General features: G+C 39.8%; 1 protein-coding gene and 2 long non-coding RNA genes across 4 annotated transcripts; all 3 read left to right on the top strand.

Annotated features, from left to right (window-relative positions):
• The first annotated feature begins 5096 nt into the window (after positions 1–5096).
• On the top strand, positions 5097–6281 carry LOC118490600. 2 transcript variants are annotated; one of them, XR_004889510.1, is made up of 4 exons: positions 5097–5334; positions 5468–5655; positions 5740–5925; positions 6189–6273. It is a non-coding gene; the product is annotated as an uncharacterized LOC118490600 (long non-coding RNA). The 2 variants fall into 2 exon arrangements; XR_004889509.1 differs by having other exon boundaries at positions 5740–6281.
• Positions 6282–20191: 13910 nt separating this feature from the next.
• Positions 20192–21568, top strand: LOC110901176. Its single transcript, XM_022148020.1, has one exon. It carries the CDS (start codon positions 20192–20194, stop codon positions 21566–21568), a length of 1377 nt encoding a protein of 458 aa, XP_022003712.1.
• Positions 21569–25439: 3871 nt separating this feature from the next.
• Positions 25440–26269, top strand: LOC110902904. The gene is made up of 3 exons (XR_002571510.2): positions 25440–25479; positions 25758–25818; positions 26147–26269. It is a non-coding gene; the product is annotated as an uncharacterized LOC110902904 (long non-coding RNA).
• Positions 26270–26360: the final 91 nt, after the last annotated feature.

Here is a 26360-nt window from a genome sequence, read left to right as displayed (position 1 = left end):
TTGAGGCATCTTTGACAACGTTCCCTGCGACATCTTCCGCTGTGGTGTCTGTTGCACTTATTACACAGGGGGTGAATTCCCCGATATCCACCCTGCCCCTGACTGCCAGATGATTGCTGACTCGGATTCTGGTAGTCATTTGTCTTGCGCTGCTGAGACTGAACAGAAACTGATCCCTTGCTGGAATACCCATCCCATTTCCGCTTGTTGTCACTAGGAGTAGCGGGAGTAGCAGAAGTGATAGCGGTAGTAATAGTGCTGATACAACTAGGCAGCCTGTTCTGTTCCAGTGCCTGATCCGTGAGGCGATGAGCAAGACGCTGAATGTCTTGGACATTGTCGAGGTTAGCCGATGTAGCATGGCTCTGAATCTCTGAGGCTAGACCCTTGAGGTACAATTCGATACGCTTGCTTGGAGGGTCCACCATGGTTGGACACAAGATGCCCAGTTCGTTCGATCGTTTCGTATAAGCTTCAATTTCTGACCCCGTCATTTTCAAATGGTAAAGCTCCACTTCCAACTTGTGGATGTCATCACGCGTGCAGTATTCCCTTTTAATGCGTTCTTTGAATTCGTTCCAGGGGGTGGCGTTAGCAGCTGCCAACCCTAGTATCTGTAGTTACGCGTTCCACCAAGTCAGCGCAATTCCTTACCAGTGGCGTACTTGACCCTGCGAGCCTCAGGGCATTCACACATCTCGAATACTGACTCGAGCTTCCCAAACCAATGGAGTAGTCCCACTGCTCCTTCTGTGCCACTGAATGTGCTTGGACGACAGTCCATGAAGTTCTTGAATGTGCAGACAGGTTGTTGAGCGTGTTGACCTATTGTGTACGAATAGGACAAGGTTAAACACAAGAGTTAATGTAGGATCTAAAGATCCTAGTGTGAGTCTAAACTGCAGGGTATACTACCTGCTTGAGCAGCTGCAAGTGCCGCAGCAACTTGTTCATTAACGAAAGCCGTCAACTGGGCTTGGGTCATGTTGATTCGTCCGGCCATTGATCTTCACATCAAAGGCGACATAAGTGAGAAAGGTTCGCGAATAGTGCGATGACAGAAGAGTGTAAGCACATAAGTGTTCTCAAGCAATAACAAGTAGTGAGCAAAGTAATGTAAGCATACTACGAGCAAAGTTCTATGCAATTCTAGCATGTAGGCAATAAACATAAACCTTATTACCTAGGATGTTGAGTCTTGCACGTGGAGCGAAGCGTCGTTGTGGATCGTTGAGAGCACTGTTCTGGTTATAGTCTGGTTTTAATAAAAATGTTTTCCCATATTAAAACCAAGTTCTCTATAACCAATGGCTCTGATACCAATCTGTCACACCCCCAAAATCCACACGCGGAGTACCACCGCTTGGGAGCGTGACTGACCAGGATCAAGCCACCAATCATATAGAACGATACATATAGTAAAAGTAATTGTCATTTAAACCAAACCAAATCCATATGAAAGGTGTTCCAAATCATAAGTAAGTTATCATTGTTTAGCGGAAGCGTATAAATAAAACCCATCGTAAATAAGTATCAAGTATCATAAGTGTTTAACAAGATAATCACGATCCAAGCCCACAACGACCAGCTTCTCCCTGTGCAGCTCCATGTATCTAACGACCTGCAAGGCATGTAACAGATGATCAACAACTAGTTGAGCGAGTTCACAGTAAACAGTTCAATAATAGTATAGTGTGAGTAGTAGTATGTTCGTTCGTTATGTCATGTATCGTATTAGTTTCCATCGCGGCCTCCCAGGCAGGTATGCGAAGATATTAGGGGATGTTCATCCCGAGTATTCTAGACTAGGTTTATCTGTATCGCGGCCTACCAGGCAGGTGTGCGAAGATTAATAAATTTCAGTTCGCGGCCTTCCAAAGGCAGGTGTGCGAAGTCAGTCATAATATCGCGGCCAACCCTTGGCAGGTGTGCGAAGATCAGTTCAATAAGTGTTACTAGTCTAGTCGTAGTTCTATCAGCGGAGTATGTACAATAGTTCATCAAATCCCATTCCCACCCGGGAACCCCATGCCTTGGCTGTGTGAACTCACCTTGGTTTGCTCGGTATGCTATGCTCTAGGGTCAATCAAACTTCTAAGTCCGTTACACACGACCTAGGATATGTTGCATATGATACGATGTAAGTGTTTGCATCAAATTAGGGTTTGCAAATCATTGATAATCAAGTAACTGTGTGTTGTGTGCTTATTGTGTACATGATGATACCACATAGAATGTTCACACATGCAGGACCATACAGTTGCATTCAATATCATACAATCATTTACATAGAACCATGCATCATGTAAGCAGTCAATCCTATTCACATAATTCATGCGTAGCGTCCCTGATTTCACGGTTTAATCTTACGTGGATATTAATCTAGTGGCCACTGTTAACATACTTTATACATTTAACAGTGTAAATAACTTCACATGTTTAACGAAGTCAGGGAATCAAAGTGTCATACACAGCTTAACAGAATTAACGTTATATATCATGCAGCTCGTTGTTTCAAATTGATCATTACACAACATCAGATAGGGCCTTGCCCTTCATAAAGCTCAGACAAGTGTGGGGGGGCTTCCCCTGTTTGAAAGTCGGACTAGAGGGTTGGGGGTTTAAAACTCAGACAACTTACTTCCCATATGTAAAACTCGGACCCTAGGGTTTCTCCATTCAAAACTCGGACAAGAGAAACCTTGATAAAACTCGGACCATGTGAGGATGGGTTAAAAAAACTCGGACATGGGGGAGAGGTTAAAAACTCGGACCCCTCACCCATTCCTTAACAAAGTCGGACCTTGTGTTTTGGAGCCAAAGCTCGGACCGCATTTAAGCACTAAAGCTCAGACATCTTGTATATTACTTAGTGGTCGGACTTGATATCATTTCCAAAAGTCGGACAGGTTAATCACATTAATAAATTCGGACCATAGTGTTTGTATAGCAAAAAGATCGGATCCTTGATGTTTTTATATAAACTCGGACATCCTTAATGGAGAGAAGCTCGGACATCACAACACTAAACAATCTTCGGACCTTTTGCTTAAAGAAAGTCGGACAAGGTGGGCTCAAGAAACTCGGACCATGCACCTCATTAACAAGCTCGGACCTTCTAAAGGTCACAAAAGTCGGACATTCAAGTTGTGATAAAACTCATACACATAAATCCAAAACTCAGACATTCTCATTCATGCACAAAAACTCAGACGACTAAACAAACTTACGAACGTTTCTGTTCATTCATCGAGATTGTATCAGTTACGTGTTCATATTATCAAGACTAGGAAACCCTAATTACATACCTGTACAGTAGTAAACAAATCAACAGTCAATCATTCTTACATATCACGATTCTAAATTGTCAAGCAATCGATTGTACGACTAATCACAGCATTATCACAATTATCCAGAATCAAATCAAAATCACAGAAGTATCATATGAGAGCTAGGGTTTTAACATCAATCAATCAATCAACAATTAACATCAAACAATGATTAAACAATTACCTTGATTGATTCTAAATGGATTGGAAGATTAAACTTGTTGCAAGAGACTTGTGAATCCAAGAATGATGAGAAGATGGTTGTAGAGAGGATTAGAGAATATGAGGGTACGTGTTTTGATTCTTGTGATGATTAGTGAATGATTAGGGAAGAAGATTAGGGTTAAGTATCATATAAGTTTCACTAATTACCCTCTACCTCCCTAAGTATCATATTTTACACATGTATACCATCTCATAACCATTTCCTAGTTTCACCACCAAGTTCATATATTTACCAAGTCTAACTAAATAATAACAAACTATCATGCACAATCACACAATACGATTCATTGCATCAAAACGTATATAATTCCATAGCAATTAGTTGTGCAAATAATCAACTAAACAATACAAGAACGTGCAATAAATGCGAAATAGAAATCTTGGAAATTCGAGTTGTCACAGCTTGCCTTGAGAGATGGTCGATTTACAGGTTATGCGCAGCGTAAAAGGTTTATTTTATTCTCTTTCTTTATTTTTTTAGTTAAATTATTGTTTGTTTTTTCAAACTAACTGGCATAATTATATTTGCAGGCCCTTGAACTCAATAATGAATTATTACTCGACCATGCTGTGAGACTTGATTTAGTAAAGGAAAAGTGTGCTTACACTCCTGGGTACTGATTCTTTCTTATTAAGATTTCATATCTGCTTAAAAGTTACAACATGAATCGACAACTAAAAATTTATTATGTTTACTCGACCGTGCCATGAGACTTGATTTAGCAAAGGAAAATAGTGCTTACACTCCTGGGTACTGATTCTTTCTTATTAAGATTTCATATCTGATTAAAAGTTACAACATGAATCGACGATTGAAAATTTATTATGTAGCAATGATAGGTCTTCACAAAAGAGTGGGTAATCTCAAGTACGACCTATATTTGTAAGGGGATTTGGTACCGATGACGGTTTTGACAATCTATGTCTTAAATATCATAATTCCAAAAGTCTCTTAGTTATACAGTCCAGTGTTATTATTTAAAATCTTTATTTTAGGTCTGTTGCACAGGTTAAGAGTAGCCTTGAGGACCAATTTGGGAAATGTGGAGAGATTTCAAGGATGGCTATTCTTAAAGATTTTGAATATGGTGCTTTTAAAAGGTATGTTTTTAATATTTAAAAGGTTAATCTGTGTATTTTGATCTTTGTTGTACTAAATTAATTTCTTTAATGATTTTTTTAGGGCTGCTTTCATAGATTTACATACTTGAATTTTTGTTCCTTTGGCTTTCACTTGTGCATCGGCAGGGTTGTGTTAAGGGTTTTGATTTATAACTAAAAGTGTAATTACAAGATTATTGTTTGGGAATTTTCAGGTTGTGAAATTTCAAGATCTTAAAGAGATTGGAAGCAAGGCATTGTAAAGGTATTCTTGACCAACATTTAGATAATAACATAGCTTTATTTTAGGTTCTTTTTGTCAACTTTATCTGTTCTTACGTTTGATTTTTGCTATAATATAGTGGATGTTTATTGTTGTTACAGGTAACTTTCATCTGATCTTATTTGGTAAGTAACCAAATAAGACCATTTACGGAAATATTTACCCATTTGGAGATCGATTCATATGCGCATTGTAAGGATGTTAACAATTTCAACCGTCGTAGCTTCACTCCGTTGTTACAATTTCAAACAACTGACCTGAGCATTATTGGTCCAAAACAACAATGATTGATTGATGCAAAGAACTACCAATGGTGACCAGAAAAATAAACAGATGATGCACTTACTAACAACTGATTTGATCTACACCTATGGTGACTGGGCTGTGTTTCTGATGGTAATCTTTGCTCTTTTTTTCATCCTTCTAGATTTTTTGGATTTACTCGAACTGAAAACTGTTTGAAAAGAAAGGTTTTGCTTTACAAAACTATTTACCATTAAATTCTCTAATTAATTTGCGGTGGGTATAGGCGTCGTGGTGGGAACTCTTAGCCATCATACATCAGTAGATGACAGCAACTACGGTTTGAGTGAAGTATTCGGGATAGCTTGGAGATGACTCAAGGCATGGGTTAACTGGTCAAACTTAGCCCACTAAGTCAACTCGGTCTACGGTGGGTGTGAGTGGGTGCAGATTCTAAAACCAACGAGAGGGAAGGTATAAACGATCACTCGAGTTAATTAATTATTTATTTCCCACACACATATATATTGTATTGACTTAATGAAACTTTGTGCTTAGAACTACGTACGCCCCCGACCGCAACCGTCAAACATGAAGATCTATTAGCATAATTAATTGATATAGGCCACAATTGCAAATGTTGCTGCATGGATATGGTTACACATCTATAATACCTGCAGCTGGAGATGGTTGTTGGGATTTTGATAGAATCATCATGGCTGGAGATGTGAGCAAGACACCAAGGTAGTGTTGTTCATGGTAAAGGTTTTTATAGCTAGACTATGTACAACAGAACTTTATTAGCACCCCTAAAATGGTCAAGGATGTGTTGGTCATTCCGTTTTCAGTCGTCTTCGATGGCTAAAGCTTTAGTGTGCACTTAAGATTGGCTATGCAAGTAAAAAAAACAAATCAAAATGAATGAAGATTCAGCTAATCTTAATAAATTTTTGAAAGGTAGTACTAACTTTTCTTCTTTTACCTACCAATCAATGTTGTAAAAACAGGTTGCAACCGAACCGCACGGCATGCATCGAACCGACACTTATTGGTCGCCCTAGCTTTTTCACGAGTGGTGGTTGAACACTTTACCCGGTTCAATGGTAATTTTTTCCTACTTAATAAGGATTGAACTGAGATCTCTAAATTTCATTTGTTATCTAAGTATTTGCTCCTAATTTTCTGGAATTATTATTTTTATTTATGAAAAAAAAGATTCTTTTTATCTTTCAAATATAATTACATCACAATATAGTAGTATTTAGAATTTTTTTAATATATATGTTTTTATAAATTAATTATATATAATGTCATATGTTTTCGAATATGGTTTGACTAATTAATCAACAGGGTGGCCAGTTCGACTTCCGTTATAGTTTTCAAAACATTGATAAATGTTATGTGTTTTTGTTCTTTATAGTTGGTATTTTATTCTATCATAATCATCTTTTTGTAGATATATATGAAATGGTGGAGGGTGCCACTATGATTCATGTGTGTTTGCTTTGAATGTTGAGAAGCCTAGAGATCATGGTACGTAGGTACTTATCAGTTCATAATTTGGTTTGAGACTTACTGATTTATGTCGGTTTGGTCTTGGTACTGTTTTCATTTTCAGTCCCTGTTGGTTCGGTTCAGTAGAGTTAACGTTTGGTCTTACTTTGCTTTTCCAGTTTAATCCTATGACAGTTGTAATTTTCTATTAATATTATTTTGTTTTCTTTTGACATTATGATTCTGTTTGTCATCTCTCGTAACATTTACATAATATTTGATATAAATTTGCTTTTATCATCATTCAAATTTTTGTCCTCTTTGTTTAAAAATATTTTTTATTTGTTTTAAGTAGAAAGTTGTTCGAATAGAAAATTCACCGGGGTAACCCTTTACCCAAAAAAAAGTTGTTCGAATAGCATAAAGTGTATCTTCTATCTCAACTGACATACGTAAGTGTCTCAAGATGGTTCTTGTTGCTGTTATTTTTATTATGTTCTTAGACTATGGGGTGTGGGATCATGGATTGGAACATTATTTTCACATAGGACCATTAATTAAATGGTACACCACCCCCTTCCTTGATTGATGGTGGTTTCCATGGATTAAACCACGATTACCACGACCCTCTCATTTGATAATTTTAAGACCAAAAAAGGGGGATAGTGGTTTGGGTCATAACCACACCCTTAAGGTAGTGGTTTTGAATAGTGTATTAAAGATGGATGACATAGCGCCTATGTGGATGGTCATAGTGGTCACGAGGATCATGACCACACCCTTATTGGAATTTGGAACCTTTCCTATATATGTGTTGCTGTAATACTAGGGTCTTAGTCTGATCATGCTAAAGCCATTTTCAGCAGCCCTTATGCATTTTCCACAAATTTAGTGCATAGTAGTTAAGTTTGTAGTATCAAATTAAAAAGAAATGGTAATCATAGGTGGCAAAATGGTGATGTTGATTTTGAGTTAAAATGGGCAACTTATTTTATGGGTCATAATGGGTTGGGGATCTATTAAAACTTGGATCAATTAGTGATCACAAAGTGTAGGACAAAAAATGTTGTAATTTTTATGAGATTTTTTAATGGAAGTTATTGCAATTTTTAAAGGGGTTGGGATTGATTATTACTTGGATCAGTTTAATATGTTTTAGATCAACAATGGAGATTAACAGCATGTAAATTTGCAGGGCGTACATAAAAACCTATTTGTAGGTGAGGTTTGGCGTGATATATATATATATATATATATATATATATATATATATATATATATATATACACACACACTCTGAAAGTACCAGCCTCCTAATAATCACCATTGATCCGTCACGCCGTTCTGACTTGATTCATACATTAAAAATCCTACGATAATTATATTTCGCTGATTCATACATTAAAAATCCTACGATAATTACATTTCGCTCATTTCAAAATTTTATGTAAAGACTTAAAAATAATATAATTGAATTAAGTAAGGGAACATTTCTTTCATTTCAAATTTTATGTTAATATTGTTCAATATTATATAATTAACTTTGAATAACCCGTGTAACACACGGGTACTTAAACTAGTATATATATATATATATATATATATATATATATATATATATATATATATATATATATATATATATATATATATAGGGAGGGGCTCATGCGAGAACTCCATTTATTGCGAGAACCGCGAGAACCAATGTGAACACAACCTAAAATAGCTAAAAAAAACCTAACCCCCACCCCCCCAAAAAAAACCTAAACCCCCCCACCCCCCAAAAAAAAACCTAACCCCCCCCCCAAGCTAAATGCTAAAAACTAAAACCCCCAAAAAACCTAACCCCCCCCCCCCCCCCCCAAAAAAAAAAAAAAACCTAACCCCCCCTCCCAAGCTAAAATGCTAAAAAATAAACCCCCAAAAAACCTAAAAAAATCTAAAAAAATAAAAAAAAAAATCTAATTTTTTTTTTATTTTTATGCTCATATCGCTACTTTTAGTGGCCAAAAAAAATTTTTTAATTTTTTTTTAATTTTAATTTTTTTTTGCTTCGAAAAGTAGCGATTTTTATATAAAAAATATTAAAAAAAAATTGTGTGATTTTTAGCTATTTTTAGGAATTTTTGGTTGTGTTCACATTGGTTCTCGCGGTTCTCGCAATAAGAGGTGGTTATCGCATGATCTTCTCCCTATATATATATATATATATATATATATATATATATGGTAAGGATAGTGTAAAAAAGGCCTAAAGTGTGAGAAGTGTGAGAAGTGTGAGAAGTGTGTTATAACACTATATATAATACTACTAGCTTATACAACCCCGTGTATTACACGGGTTAAATGACAAAAAAATGTAAATTATAAATTTGTATATAATCCTTATTAATGAAATGACTTATTTAGATAAAATAGTAAAACTAAAGAACAGTTATATTTTCGCTATTCAATAATTTTCAAAGTTTTCATTTCTCTTTTGAGATACTACAATCCATTTTATCATGTCTTCAAAAGAAGTAACACTAAAAAATAAAAAAATAATGATCATAAAATTGTAAGTATTTTTAAAAATAATTATAAGTTATGAGGTTATGGTAAATGAATTGTAATTAAATTCTACTATGTATATAATACGGCTTAAGTAAATATTGAACACGTGTATTACACGGCTTAAGTAAATATAATGTTATATACTTAATAGCAAAAATAAAAATATGTCTTTTAAAAACCATTTAGTGTTCGCTTTAACGATAATTTGGTACTTTATTTAGATAATCCGCTTGTAATTTCAGTCTCCTAAGTTATATACTATAAGTACTTGTACATGTGATTTGATACTTTATTAGTAATTATTGTTTATATCCAAATAATATATTTTATCTTAACAAATATATATGGTAAGGGTAAAATAAAAATTTCGACAAGTTGTGAGAACTTAGAGAACTTGGCCTTACAAAAGTTTTTTTGATTTTTTTTACAGGGGGTGTGAATGAGCGGTTAGAGACTCAGGACGTCAAACTTTTTGATTTTGGATTTAAATGGTTAAAACCACTAAAACATAGGGACTCGAAAAGTAATTTACTTTGAAATTATACGTTTGATCTCTAAATATATTAAATAATATTATACTTATTATATTATTTGATACATTTATATTAGTTATAGATAATTATTAATTAAATTTGAATTTATACGTTTATCTCTAACTATATTAATTAATATTATATTATATTTTGTGTATAAAAATTAATATATGTAATATTATTATTAAAAGGGAGGAGGCACCAGAGAGTGACACGTGTACAAAAAGATTTTTATTTATTAGTATAGGAAGATATAACATCATATAAACATCGTATAACAATATGTAACACCATATAATACCATATAACACTATGTAACACTATATATCATTATATAACAAATATAACACTATACATCTATCATAGACATGCTAGCAGACAAACTATAGTGTTATGTTTGTTATATAATGATATATAGTGTTACATAGTGTTATATGGTATTATATGGTGTTACATATTGTTATACGATGTTTATATGGTGTTATATAGTATTATATATAGTGTTATAATACACTTCTCACACTTTGCGCACTTTTTACAGGATCCTCTACCTATATATATATATATATATATATATATATATATATATATATATATATATCATAGATTTTAAAGATTAAAAGCCCAAAAAATATACTAGCACAATGTAACACCTCGAAAATTCACGCCCTATAATGTATTGACACGTGTCATAAGCTTGAACGTGATAAAGAATACTCTAGAGGGACTAAAGTTGACAAACATGGAAAGTATGTGAATTCAAGGGTTCAAAATGTCAACAAGGGATAAATATACTTTACAATAACCCTACATTATGCTTATACCTTTAAACGAATAAATCATGGATCATACGGAGCTAAATGTGCAAGAAAGTGAGAGATTACAAACTACAGGGGTTAAATGTGTCAACATGTTTAAGTTATACCTCTGAGTGACCTTTTAGCAAACCCGAAGCTTTGTAACGGTAAATTATGCTCACGAGAATGCACGATAAAAATTTCATAAAGTTTTGTTGCCATATGAGAAAGTTACCGATCAAATTCGTATAAGAGGGGTTAAAGCGTAAACGTTAAAAGTTTTGACCTTTCGGGTAATAACAAGGTGACCAAGGACTTAACAAGATGGGTAAAAGTCTCGAGGCACTTGTACGTAAATAAGAAGGGCTCATAACGCAAGAAATACCCTTCCGAAGAGCCAAGAGCTAACCTGCAATTATTGAAAGATTTGAAATTTGTCAGAATGATTCGGGCGGGCCGCGTAAGACTTAACAAGAGTCTTACGCGGGCCGCGTGAGACGCCCAGATGCAGAAAAACGTAGACAGCCTCCTATTCAGCCTTGTAACCGACATAAACTCGATATTTTCACAGCATGGGCGCCCCCTACATGCTTTTTAGACCTTAGGGACACTTGTGGATGATCCATGATCAGTAGTAGACTTGTTTGACAATGATCTAAGGTGATTTAAACACTATAAAAGGCCTTCATGTTACAACCTTGTGATCATTCATTCCATCTGCAATTGTGGAGCTTTCTGGAGCACAAGTGCCTTTCCAAAGCATCCCAAATCGTGCATAGGACTTCAGTAAGTATGCTTAACCTTTCTTAGTTGAGTTTTTACTTAGTTTTAGCTTAAAAGTCAAACCGTCATAATTAACGGTTGACTTAACGATTAATCAATAATGGTCCAGTGATTAGTCGAATCAAAGGTAGTTATAAGTTGGTAATTATGTGGGCATTAAACCCTTAAAAGGGCACCCCCTGATTCCCGCTCTAACTAGATCAAATGTCGGGTCAAAGTTGTTTAGAAAAAGTCAACATAATGCTACTTTATGAATTAACACATAATTAACAATGTAGAAGACATGTAACCTATTTCATCACTCATATAACATGGTAATAAGTATAAGAACTGGTCTAAGCTTGTTTGATCCGACAATTTTCTGTTTAGACCCGGTTCGGAACCGAAAGTCGCAAAACTTTGACTTTTGCCTTGACTTTAGTTCTGACCCGTTTTAGTAGAGTCTAGAAATGCCTTAGGACTTCCTTAGGACCAGGTTACATGATAGTATAACCCTCTGTGACTGGTTCGTTGTTTGTCCGAGTCGTTTGCACATTTCCGTTAAATGCTTAAATGTTGACCATAATGCCCTTTTGACCATAAAACGAGAATTTTGGTAATGTGAGAGGACAATAATCTTTGCTACTAATTTATAAACATGTCCCTGAAATTTCATGTCAGTTAGAGGTCTAGAATAGGAGTTATGCTAAATAGCGCATTTAAGAAATCTTTTGCTAATTAAACGGCGCACATAGCATAAAGCCTATCTAAACCCAATTTCAACACCAAACCTTTTACACACTGATGTAATATAATATTTTGGGATTTTTAAAGATTTTTAATTATTTTTAATCTGCTCATAACCTAAGGTTATGACCTTGATTCGGTAAATACCGATTATACCCTTTTTGGTTATAAAATGAGTTCTACATAGTATTTTGACGCCAATCCAATTGCTACTGATTTTATATAATAAATAAAGTATCTTGAACTTTATAATCTGATCAGAAAACTCAGATTTCCTGTATAACCCAGAAACCGCTTAAAACGACTTTATACGCGTATTAAACGCTTAGTTTGGGTTTGTAACCATTTTGTCACATAGGACTTAACACCAACTGATTTACTCTATTGAAATAATTTACTTTACTGATGTATCCAGACCCGAGTTTCAGAATTATAATTAACCTCTTTTATAATCTTTAAAATGACCAAAATACCCCTACGGGGCGTATTATGAGATTAAACTCGTTTTGGGCATAATGGAAGGTATCCTACTGATACCACAACATATTTAGAGCATATTGACTTAGGAAACGTGTATAGGACTCTTACGGTTACCCGTTACGCTAATTACGCGTTCGGTTCGGTTTACGTAACTAGTTTACATAAATTAGCCGAAACGGGCCAAACCTTGTCGTTTTTATCTCAAAATCCAGAATGTGGTTGGATTACCCATATTATACAAGTCTTGACACTTGTCGGGTCTAAATCACATTCTATTCCGGTCTTCGCTTAATCACGCGTTCGAACCGTATCTTTCGTTAAAACTAACCGGTCTAAGTTTAGGCTTAATTAAAGACCCGTTAGGATTCTAATAGGTTATTATAAACCTTTGTTCCAGAATAGGAGACCCGGTAAAAGCTACACGCACTTGTATTTTGTGATTAATACTAGCAAAGGTAAATACTTTTAACTTAATTTCCCTTATACGGGCTTGGGGTACGGTATATAAAATACCGCTTGATCCAGCATTGAATCTTTAATCGAATAGAGATTAAATCATTGATATACTTCGTTTCGAAATGTTTTGTTTGCTTAAAGCCTTTGGGGGGTTAATGACCATGTCTCAGATATCCTTGGCATCATCTTACGAGATGGCCACGACCTGAGCACGGGGTGTAGGCGTACACCCGTCAGTGCATAAATGAATAAATAAATAATGTGGTGTGTCTATTGATCTTTAACCCGGACTACGAATCGGGCTACTGAACGCATAAGAAACATGTAATTCGTTTACAAGCATTATATTCAAATAATTATCCCAAGTTATAAAAGTTTGTGCCACGTGCATTCAAATCAATTTTATTAAACTTTTCAAAATGAGTCGGTTGAATGTATTTACCAGTGTAAACTGACGTATTTTCCCAAAAAGGTTAAGTGCAGGTACTACGCGAACTAGGCTGGCTTTCTTCTAGCGTCCACAATAAGTCTCGCAAGCTTGGATGTCAAACTGTTGAACAATGTTTCCTATTTATTTTTGATCCCCCTATGGATTATTTTCAACTGTTGTGATACTTGATATTACAATTACATTCGGTTGAAATATATCTATCTTTTGCTTCCGATGTGCATTAAAATATTGTGTTGCTTGACTGTAACGTTACCAACTGCGTCACGATAATCCCCCACCGGTGAAACGTGTGAATATCGGGGTGTGACAGGTTGGTATCAGAGCCAACGTTGAGTAAATTAAACACTAGCCTTTTGTGTTTAATCTCAATGACACAATTGCACATAATCGAGTCTAGACAAGAACTTAGGACAATCCCAAATTGTTGCTTTAGTTGTCCTTTATTGCTTGTTATTTATTTCAATTGTTTAATCAGGAAATATGCCACCGAGAATCAGAAGAGGAGGAAGAGACAAAGGGCCAATCACTACCCACAACGATCACGAGGCCGGGCCTTCTCACCTGCGAACTCCTTCCACTACAATGAGTGTCGAACCTCAGAGAAATAGGAGGAACCTTTTTGAGCCCGCTAGATGGTCTGTCTCACACAGTTCAACACCTTCTTACCGTCATTCTTTTGGGCCGCACTCGGAAAACGAGCCAGATAACCCACAACCTTCGTACATACCTCTCCAGCGTTCCGTTTCGCACCATTCCTTCAGCGACCCTACGCCTGTCTTTCAGGGCCGGTTTAACCCGACAAACTTTGTCCAAGAACCAGTGGGTTTTAACCCTCTAGGACCAGAGGACCACTTCTCAGAGGACAATGCAATGGACATGGACGAGGACACGGATCCCGTCAAACCTGCAAGAGGTACCCCCAACCATCCCATCGAGATCTCTGATGGATCATCCTTCCATGGAACACCCTATCAGGGTCCAGACAGTTACCAAGCAAGGTTCAACCAACATGAGTGGTACTTTACACCCTCTCACCACTTATCGCCTCATCAGCAGCACCAACAACAGCAGCAGCAGGATCCCTCCGAGGATTCGCGTTTTGTGGCAGTCACGCCACCACCTCCCCCGCCACCAGTTCATCAAACACCTCCGGATCCACCAAGGCGTAGGAGAACAGGCGCGCGGATGTCCACTCACGGAGGGGATTTTCATTTTAGCACTCCCCGTCACTCAAGTGGAAGTCACTATCCGCCACTACATGAAGACCCACAAATGGGTGGACCTTCTAACCCAGCTGCGGAGGTGAATTCTGCACCAGTTGCACCACCACCACCACCATTTGGTTAGGATAACCCGATACCTACATACGCCGGTTCCACAGCATATAACCCGTTTGAGCTGCCGGCTCACACCAACTATAATTACGCAGAAGCCGACCCATACTTGGTAGCGGCCAATTACAACGCCCTTCATCCCGAAGGACCTTATGGAACTCCTTGGGGAATGGGATACTCAACTCATGGGTATCCAGTACCTGCTAGACCTCCGGCTCAGCACCTATCGCAGCCGCCATGTTTTTCCCCACCGGAGCAGGAAGAAATCCTCCACCGTTTAAACAGGGTGGAACGAGATTTTGAAGAAGAACGTAAGAACAACCGTGGATTCCTCAAGGGCCTGGCAAACCTATTAAAAGGAAAGAAGAAACGAGATCATTAATCTCTATATGTATTATTGTATTTCCTATTTCAGTCAAGTCCCTGCGTGGACATTTATATGTGTATTTAGTCCCTGGGTGGACTTGTCTTTTAGTCCCTGCGTGGACTTGTCTTTCAGTCCCTGTGTGGACATCTATCCTAGTATTGGTCCCTGCGTGGACTTGTTTTCTAGTTTAACCTCTGTGTGGGTAATTAGTCTATTTAAAAAGTCCCGTTTAGGGCAATGTGTAATCCTTTTTAATATGTATTGGAATGCTAAGTTTATAAATTTCATTTCTACATTTCATACATAATTATATGAAATAAATAAATCAAAAATCATTCCTTTTAAAATAGATCTGCCTATTCAAATATTAATTTATAATCTAACGGTATAACCTAGCCTTGTGTCATTATAAGACCTGGCAAAGATGGTAAGACCTGGTTAAAAAGATTCAAATCTCTGTTAACGTCTGAAAATAGGTTAACACTCTTGGCAGACGTGATTCGTTAAATTCGCACGCGTCATTCTTATGTAAGGATCCTTCAAGGGATTCCTAACCCTAACTTAATGATCTATAAATCATGGGTTTAAATCATCAATTAAGATGATCACATATCAAGCATCCATTAGTGATGTAGTGCCTACGGGCCATACTCATTGTCATATAAGACAAGAGACAGTAGTAGTCTATGACTCCTTGTCAAGAAAAGGTAAAGAACTATGTTCAACCCTTCATGCCTTGATTCTCTGAAATCATGGCTTATAATTTAGAACGTCCCTGTGGCTAGGCTTCTGTGCCACTAATAATATTGTTTACAATTAGGATAAGTTATATTAAAAGCCTAAATAAATGTGAGTAACAAATTAACCAATTATGGTCTATGTTTACCATGGTTAATGAATTGCCCAAAAAGGCAATTCCATAATAAACTCCTAATTAAATTTTTGTCAATATCTTATGTAACAGTTCAAGACAAAATGGCTGATTCGGATGAAATAAACAGTCACCCAAAGGAGAATCAGAATGATGCTCGGATTAATATAGCAGGTGCTGAACTGCAAGCGTTGATAGACAACGCTGTTACGAAAGCCTTGGATAGGCAGTATAGTGAGTCGAGCGGTACTCGGAGTAGGACCCTATCCGCACCGCATTCTAAGCCCAAGACTCATTCTGAGGCGCATAGCAAGCCTCCCTCCAAGAAGGAAGAACCAAAGAAAGATGATGACGATCGTCACTCTTCAAACCATCATAGTGTCCCATCTCAAAGAATCGTGCTGAATCAAGGACCCCATGAAAAGGGTTGCTCCTACAAATACTTTGTTTCATGCAAGCCCCAGGATTTTACGGGGGAGAAAGGAGCAATAGACTGCATGACTTGGTTGGATGAGATGGACACAGTGGTTGATATCAGCGGGTGCGCTGAGAAGGATGTAGTAAAGTTTGTGTCTCAGTCGTTCAAGGGTGAGGCCTTAGCCTGGTGGAGATCGTTGATTCAAGCTACTGGAAAGATTCCACTGTACGGTATGTCATGGGAACAATTTGTTGCCCTCATCCGAGAGAACTACTGCCCTCAGCATGAGGTAGAGAAGATTGAGTCGGACTTTCTGTCATTAGTTATGAAGAATCTGGATTGCCAAGCTTACCTTACGAGCTTTAATACAATGTCAAGGTTGGTTCCTTATCTAGTGACCCCAGAACCCAAAAGAATAGCTCGTTTCATCGGGGGTTTAGCCCCAGAGATAAAGGCAAGTGTAAAAGCCTCTCGGCCAGCTACTTTCAGGTCTGTAGCTGATATATCCTTATCCCTCACACTGGACGCGGTCAGGCAAAGATCGCTGAGGAACACGGATGCCGAGAAAAGGAAGCATGATGATGACAATTCACGTCGATCAAATAAGAAGCACAGAGGAAACAATGACCACAGGAAGGGATTTAGTTCTAAGAAGGATGGGCATCAATCTGGAGATAAGCCCAAATGTAAGACTTGTCAGAAATATCACTTTGAGAAGTGCAGACTTGACTCAAGATCCCAATCTCAGACAAGGCCTTGTGGGATTTGCAAATCCACGGAACATAAAACCCTAGAGTGCAAGAAGCTGAAAGACGCAACATGCTACAGTTGCAACGAAAAGGGGCACATCAAGACAAATTGCCCAAAATATGCAAAGAAAGCTGATGAAGGAAAGAAGACTAATGCTAAGGTCTTCAGAATGGATGCAAAGGAAGCAGTGCAGGACGACAATGTGATCACAGGCACCTTCCTTATAAATGATGTTTATGCGAGAGTACTTTTTGATTCAGGAGCTGATAAATCTTTCGTAGACAATAAGTTTTGCAAATGGCTGAATTTACCTGTTAAAACCTTAAGTGTGAAGTACGAGGTGGAATTAGCAGATGGCACCTTAGAAACTGCCTCAACCATATTAGAAGGATGTTTCATATCCATTAAGAACCACTCTTTTCCCTTGTCCCTACTTCCTTTGAAGTTAGCCGGTTTCGACATAGTTTTGGGTATGGACTGGTTATCTCATAACCAGGCCCAGATTGTCTGCAATAAGAAGCAAGTGGTGATCAAGACTCCGTCTGGTGAGTCACTTACCATTCAGGGAGATACCCGGTATGGACTGTCAGAGCATGTATCTATGCTCAAGGCCTCTAAGTGTTTGGCGAAGGGATGTGTCATCTACATGGCACAAGTAACTATTGATGAGCCGAAACCCAAGATTGAGGATATCCCCGTCATTTCTGAAAACTTTGAAGTTTTTCCAGAAGAACTACATGGTTTACCACCAGATAGACAAGTAGAATTCAGAATTGACATTATCCCTGGAGCAGCACCTGTTGCCAGAGCACCTTATAGGTTGGCACCAACAGAGATGAAGGAATTGAGAACACAACTGGATGAATTGCTAGCCAAAGGTTTCATTAGACCTAGTTCGTCTCCTTGGGGAGCACCAATCTTATTTGTCAAGAAGAAGGATGGATCGATGCGTCTGTGCATCGATTACCGTGAGCTTAACAAGGTCACTATCAAAAAATAGGTATCCATTGCCCAGGATCGATGATTTGTTCGACCAACTTCAAGGGGCAAGTTACTTCTCTAAGATTGACTTAAGGTCAGGCTATCACCAACTGAAGGTTAGAGATGAAGACGTACACAAGACTGCATTTAGGACTCGTTATGGACATTACGAGTTCCTAGTGATGCCTTTTGGGCTCACTAATGCACCAGCGGCATTCATGGATCTCATGAACCGTGTCTGTAAACCATACTTGGACAAATTTGTTATCGTCTTCATTGACGACATTCTGATTTATTTAAAGAATTAAGTTGATCATGAGAAGCATCTTCGATGTATTCTTTCACTACTTCAACAGGAAAAGCTTTACGCCAAATTTTCGAAGTGTGAATTCTGGCTTCGAGAAGTCCAATTCCTTGGACATATGGTTAGTGAGCGTGGTATTCAAGTGGATCCCGCTAAGGTGGAAGCTGTCATGAATTGGCAAGAGCCGAAGACGCCCACAGAAATTCGCAGCTTCTTGGGATTGGCAGGTTATTACATGCGCTTTATTGAAAATTTTTCAAGGATTGCTGCACCCTTAACTTCTTTAACTTGAAAGAATATTAAGTTTAACTGGGGTCCTAAGCAGCAGGAGTCCTTTGATATTGACGAGGTATGACCCGAATCGGCTAATCCGACCCAGTCTACCTACTATTTTATTATAAACAAATAATCATAAAAGGTTATTCTAGAATATTCCACCTTTGCGTGGAAGCTGGCACAACCAAATCTCCAACTTTTCGGGAAGATCATGCAAATCCCTAACTTATCGGGGCCCATCCTAAGTTAGGGAAAACCCTAATAGGAAACTATAAATAGAGGTAAACATCCAAGGTATGATTCATCTAATCTCTCACCATCTCTCCTTATACATACATACTCTCCTTTACTCCCAAAACCGAGACTTATTCTCATGCCGGAGGGTGGTTACAGGAATAACCCCATTCCTGTAACGAGTCCTAACGGTGTTTCTGTTTTGCAGCCAATTGTTCGGGTCACTGATCATTGAAGTCCTAGCCAAATACTACCGTTTAGGTCAGTGTTTCTTCATTGGCGCCATCCGTGGGACCTATTCGGTAACAATCAGGTAGAACCCCATGGCAAGTGATCAGAACGTAGTAGTTACTCCGAATCAAACAATGACAGACAACAACCTGGTGTTGGGAACAAGCCCCATTACCACCGCACCGCTTTCTCCGGCCGTTACCAGGTCGCTTGACCTGGAGTTTGAGGCGGAAGGACCGCCGCCAGGTTTTGGCAGCACCACCGCTGTTTCTTCTGGGACCGTGGTGGTAGATCCGTTTCTTTATGCGCCCTCGCGGCTGCAATCGGGGGGGTCAGGTATAACTAGCGGTAGCATGTTCACCCCAGTGGCAACCACTGGTGCACAGATTTCACGCCTTAGCTCCATGCCTGTTATTACATCGGCAAACCCCAACACCGTTATACCATAGGCCAGCACGCTCCAATACTATCAACCTTTGGTTACCTGCTCGATGCCGCCGTTGTATTCTGCAACACTAACAGCGGCACTGTCAACGCCACCTCACCAACCGGTTGTCATGCCGGCCGGAATTATGAATGCTCCCGTCACTCCAGGAAATCAAGCATATTTCCCCGGGTACTGTTACGCACCCCCATATGGATATTCACCCCCATACGGAAACTCAATGTACACACCTCAGGGGACCACACAAGGCAGCACTCAGTCGCCATAAGCGGCTTATATGCCGCCTTGGTGGGCTTTTCCAGCGTCACAACCGGTTTACGCTCAGACTCCGCCAACGACGGAACCTGTTTATGATAGAGGAAACGCGTTCAGACCCAGATTCTCTCCAGGAGGAGGTTCCAATCCTATGCCGAACGTTACTTTGGCACAACCCCCAGACACTCAAGGCGTAAGTCAGAGTGGAAACGCTCCTCCGATACAACCTGTCAACGTAGAAGAGGACGAACTTACCAGACCTTACTAGCCGATGGACGCGACTTTCAGGTCTAAGTTCACCAGAAGAATAGCAGAAGCCCCTATCAAGGAAAAACCCAAGATGCCTCAAACAGTTGGCAAATTTGACGGTCTAGGTGACCCTGATGACCATCTTAACCTATTCAAAAGTGCCGATGACGTAGCCTGTTGGTCCATGCCCCTATGGTGCAAAATGTTTGTGCAAACGCTGATAGGCGCGGCCCGGGTCTGGTGGGATAGTCTGCCCACCGGCGAAATAGACAGTTTTGAAGATCTAGAATTCAAATTTATCTTACAGTTCAGCCAGCAGCGCAGACACACAAAGGATAGAAACGAGCTCCTCCACATCCGCCGGCGAGACAATGAAACGGTGGAATATTTTATTGTGAGGTCCAATAAGGAAAGCCTGGCAATCCCGGGGGTGACAAACGACCTAGCATGTGGAGCCTTCCTGCAAGGAGTAAACGATGATGAGTTGTTAAGAACACTTCATGGAAGGGATGGCGTGCCCCCCACAATAGACGAAATACTTCGAATAGCCAAAGTTTATGTCATACAAGAGAAGGCAGTGGCAGCCAGTCACGCGGCTAATAGGAAAAAGGAAGCTCTAAAAAACCAGGAAGAAAGGGAGCACCGGGGATCTAGAGGTAAGGGTAGAGGAGACCGATACCAGAGGAATGATAAGGCTGACGCACCGTATGACAGACACCGAAACACTTATTCGAGGAACGAGCCTTTGAAACCTCGATCCGACTACCCCAACCTGAGCAAGACACCGGTAGAGATCCTAGCCTCGGAGAATCTCAAGTTCAATCCTCCAAAGCCACTGAAAGATAATCCCAACAAAGACACAAGTAAATACTGTGAATACCACAAGGGGAGCGGTCATGACACTAACGACTATTTTCAGCTAAAAAAGAAGATCGAATATTTCGTAAAGGCGGGCAAATTGGCACACCTAGTAAGAGATATCAAGCAGGGACCACCCGTCGTCAAGGAAGAAAACGATAAGGCGGCAGGAAAGAGGCCTCGGGAATTGAATATGGTACACGCGGATAAGGGGAAAGAGGCAAAACGGAGTTTCTCCACGCTTGAACCCTGGATGCTAGTAACAATGACTATCGAACCCCGCATGGAGGATTTACACCTCATAACCGATGCCCTAATTATATCCGCTGCACTAGGAGATTACCGCATGAGGCGAATCCTAGTCGACACCGGGAGCTCAGAAGACATTATCTATGAGCATTGTTTCAATAGAATGCAACCAGAAGATAGAAAACTGCTCGAATCAGTGCATGCTCCCATTAAAGGATTCACAGGCGAAAAAGTTGACACTATTGGCCAGATCACTTTCCTGGTTACATTTGGACAAGAACCATACTCCTAACTTTCCTTGTGGTCCGCGCTGAGTCATACCACAATGTGATTATTGGAAGATTCACTCTGGGGAAGTTGGACGCTATAGTTTCTACAGCGCGAGGATTCATGAAGTTTCCTACCCCGCGGGGTATTGCCACAGTATTCCGTGACAAGATTGGAGAGGTGTTAAACACCAAAAGATGCCGCCAGGGGCCCACCGGAGCCACTGGTCCGGAAAGGTGGGTACTAAGCACACGCCATCCGGATCAAACTGTCACAATTGGAGAAAGCCTCTCTCCAGAGATTAAAAATGACTTGAAGCAACTGCTGAGAAGAAATGTTGATATTTTCGCCTTTGAACATTCCGACATGACAGGAATCCCCCGCGATAAGGCAGAGCATAAGCTAGCAACCCTCCCAGGCATTAAGCCAGTCGCACAGGGTAAACGCAGTATGGCTCTAGATCGAAAGGCAGCGGTTGTCAAAGAAGTACGAAAATTGGCGGAAGCCGGAATCCTCGGAGAAACACGGTATCATACATGGGTATCCAACCCAGTGATGGTAAAGAAGCCAGACGGAACGTGGCGAATGTGCATTGATTTCAAAGATTTAAACAAAGCATGTCCTAAAGACGCATACCCACTGCCTGAAATCGATTTCAAGGTCGACTCCCTGGTACCTTACAGGTATAAGTGTTTCCTAGACGCTTACAAAGGGTATCATCAGATTAAGATGTCCAAAGAAGATGAGGAGAAAACAGCGTTCCACACCGACGTGGGCATCTTTCGTTACACAAAGATGCCTTTCGGTTTACGAAACGCTGGAGCTACCTATCAGAGACTCATGGACAAAGTTTTCGAAACGCAAATCGGAAGAAATTTGGAGGTGTGCGTCGATGATCTTGTAATCAAAAGCAGGGAAGAAAAGCAAATACTAGAAGACATCGAGGAAACTTTCCAAAAGCTTAGGGAGTACAACATCAAACTTAACCCCAAGAAATGCTCTTTCGGGGTGGAAGAAAGGAAGTTTCTGGGGGTGGTTGTCACCCGGGATGGTTTTAAGGCTAACCCAGAAAAGGTGGCCGCCATAGCGCGGATGCCTTCCTCAAGAATGTTGAAGGAAGCCTAGGCTTTGAATGGGCGGCTAGTGGCGATCAACAGATTCTTAGCAAGGCATGTTGAGAAATCTTTGCCATTCATCAAGACATTGAAAGACTGCCTCAACAAGAAGAATTTCAAATGGACCAACGAAGCGGAAGAAGCTTTGTAAGACATGAAGCGTTTCATAGAAAGATTACCCATGCTGACAGCACCAAGGCCTAATGAGGTACTTAAAATGTATTTGGCAGCAGCCCATAACGCGGTAAGCGCTGTGCTTATGGTAGAACGAGACGGGAAACAGACACCCATATATTACATCAGCCGAGTACTGGATGGGCCCGAAACGCGACATCCAACACTGGAAAAGCTGGTCCTAGCACTTGTACACGCCACTCGGCGATTAAGAAGATATTTCCAGGCACATCGTGTACAGGTCTTGACCAACTACCCGCTACAACAAATTCTGCACAAGCCAGAGATCTCTGGTAGATTGGCCAAATGGGCAATTGAACTAGGCGCTTTGGATATTGAATACCAAAAACGAACAGCAGTCAAGGGACGTCCCGGAATCCAGTACCGCCCGGCAGCCTTGGAAACTATACACTGATGGGTCATCAAGTGGAAAAGGATCAGGGGCAGGTTTAATGTTAATAAGCCCAGACGCAATAAGATTGATGTATGCTTTACGCTTCGATTTCGAATGTTCCAACAACGAAGCGGAGTACGAAGCACTGCTTGCTGGTTTAAGGATGGCCCAGTCCATGGGAGCCACAAGGGTTGATGCATACGTGGATTCTTTACTGGTCAATAATCAGGTAAACGAAACATACGAGGCTAAAGATGAATCAATGGCAAGGTACCTGGCGAAAACGAAGGAGCTCATGGCTTCCTTTGATAACGTCACACTCAACCACGTCCATAGAAGCAAAAACCAGAGAGCAGATTCCTTCAGCAAACTCGCCACCTCAGGCATGGAAAAAGAAGTTAAAGTAGAGACGCTACAGGCACCATCAATAGAACCACGGAGTGTCTCCGCCGTCATGACGGAAGAACCGTGCTGGTACACCCCGGTACTAAAATTCCTCATCAGTGGGGAGTTACCTCCCGCCAGGGGCGAAGCACATAAGGTACAAACAAAAGCATTGCAATATGAAGTCAATAACGGCGTCCTGTACAGAAAGTCATATTTGGGACCGCTTCTGCGGTGCGTGTCCCCAACAGAAGCAAAGTACCTGATCAGCGAGATTCATTCAGGTTTATGCGGTATTCACGCCGGACCTCGAGCAGTAGTGGCCAAAATCCATAACGCCGGGTACTATTGGCCCAGGATGCACGAAGACGCCGTAACGGAACTTAGGAAATGCCGTAGTTGCCAGAAATTCTCCCCCCAGACACTCAGGCCCAAGAACAACCTAATACCGGTTACAGCGGCATGGCCTTTTCAAAAATGGGCGGTGGATATCGTAGGACCTTTCCCGCCAGCTCCCGGAAAGCTAAGATACTTGATTGTGGGGATCGATTACTTTACCAAATGGGTGGAAGCCAAACCCTTAGCTAAAACCACCGCTGATAACGCCAAGAAGTTCCTTTGGGAACACAGAGTATGCCGGTTTGGACTACCATTGTATCTGGTAAGTGACAATGGGACACAGTTTACTTACAGGATTTTTCAAGAATGGTGCGCCGCCCTTCAAATACAGCAGATTTTCACATCAGTAGCGCACCCCCAAGGAAATGGCCAGGTCGAGCGGGCGAACAGGAGCTTGCTAGATGGTATAAAACGAAGATTAGGTCACGAAGGAAGCTCCTGGGTAGAGGAATTGCCAAACGTCCTCTGGGCACATCGAACAATGCCTAAGACAAGCAATAACGAAACCCCGTTTAGCCTAACCTACGGTACGGAAGCAATGATACCCGCGGAAGCGGGATTGCCGTCACTACGCCGTTTAGCCACAAGAGATGACAATGACAGGCTTCTAAGGGAAGGCCTAGACCTACTTGAGGAAAGGCGCGAAGCAGCCGCAATCAGCGAAGCAAAATACAAGAAAACATTGGAAAGGTACTACAACAAACGCGTGGCAGAGCATGTTTTCAAAGAAGGAGATTATGTAATGCGTGGCAATGAAGCAAGTAGGGCGGAACCCCTAGGCAAGCTGGGACCCAACTGGGAGGGCCCTTACGTCATTCAAGAAAATATGGGCAAAGGGGCCTATCGCTTATCCAGACTAGATGGTACCAACTGTAACATCCTGTTTTGTGAACCAATAAAATTATATTTAAAATTTAAAATTTATATATTGTTGAACGACTAAGTAACGAGTAAAATGGTTAGTTGAAATATTTAGTTGAAATATGAGACATCTGTACAAGCCCTGGCTATTATAAGAGACCGTTTAATATTAATAATTAAATATATTATTTTATTAACCGTACTCCGTTTTTAATGAAACTTAGGTTAAAACGTAGATAAAAATATGCTCGTTCTAATGACATATTCTTCGTTTTATAAAACGTCATATTTTAAAAGTTATACAAGAAAAACGAGTGAAGCAGCTGAATTAATATAACTAAGCTAGCTAGCTAGCACGTCAAGCTAGCTAGCAAGCACGTCAATGTCCCACATCGCCCAGAAAGGAATTGAGGTGCCTGCTTGCTTCACATATATATAGGAGTTAAATGGTAGGATTTTAGATACACCAAAATTTTAACGGGAACGCTCTAGTATTGAGAATCCCGCGTATACGATACCCCGTTGGGTGTTGTTAGTAGTCGTTTTTGGAGCACGAGTAGGAGCAGGAGTAGGGAAACTCTACATCAACGTGCCGTAGATAGTCTTGAGGTATACTCTCGTTTAAGTTTATGTTTAGTTATTTATTATTTATTTTTAGTAGTTAATATTAGTTTTATTATTAGTAATAATATATTAGTGGTAGTAGTGTTAGTATTATTTTTAGGTACTAGGGTTATTGTCAGGGGCAGGTATTGGGTAGCCTAGCCTTAGTTAGGCATGGACTGATCAACCATGCTTAAACAAGGTAGGGTTAACCAATATCCAACCATGATAATGACTAGTTAGGTGTACCATTACCTAACTTAGGATTATGTAAATTGTGTCAGGACCTTGAGATAGTACCTGATCATACTAGCAATTGTATCAACGGTTAGCTACTAGCAAGAGGTGAGTTTTATGAATGCTTTTCAAATGTGAACATGCTTGTCCTAAACTGTAATAATATGGCATGACTGTTGTACGCATGTATATAACCTGAGCATGACATACACATGATATTTGTGGTCCCTTATACGTGCCGCTACGGCGGGATTTGTCGGTACTACACCTGTGGTGTAGTGGGCATTAACTGTATGGTTATGTAAGTTACGTGGTAACGTTGGGTTATGATAACATGGGCGGGTACAAGTCATGATTAAATAATGTGAATTGTAAATTGTGTATATTCATAAACTCACCAGTGTAATATCTGACGTCTTTTAAGCATGTGTCACAGGAAATGATGGTTAGTCTTGGGCGGGTTGTTTATCTCGGATAGGCGTGACTAGTGAAATAAAGTATCTCAAACTTTCTTATCTGGTGGAAATTTTGCGTGATCAGCTAATAGTAGTTTGACCAAACTTTGTACCTTTAAGTTTCCAACTTTTGTACATTATCGTTTGTATCAATAACATAAGTGTTTACTGGTAAGTTGGTATCAATTGTGTATG

This window comes from Helianthus annuus, chromosome 3 (genome assembly GCF_002127325.2).
Source record: "Helianthus annuus cultivar XRQ/B chromosome 3, HanXRQr2.0-SUNRISE, whole genome shotgun sequence".
NCBI classification, from domain to species: domain Eukaryota; kingdom Viridiplantae; phylum Streptophyta; class Magnoliopsida; order Asterales; family Asteraceae; genus Helianthus; species Helianthus annuus.
This window is presented reverse-complemented; position numbering and strand designations above follow the sequence as displayed.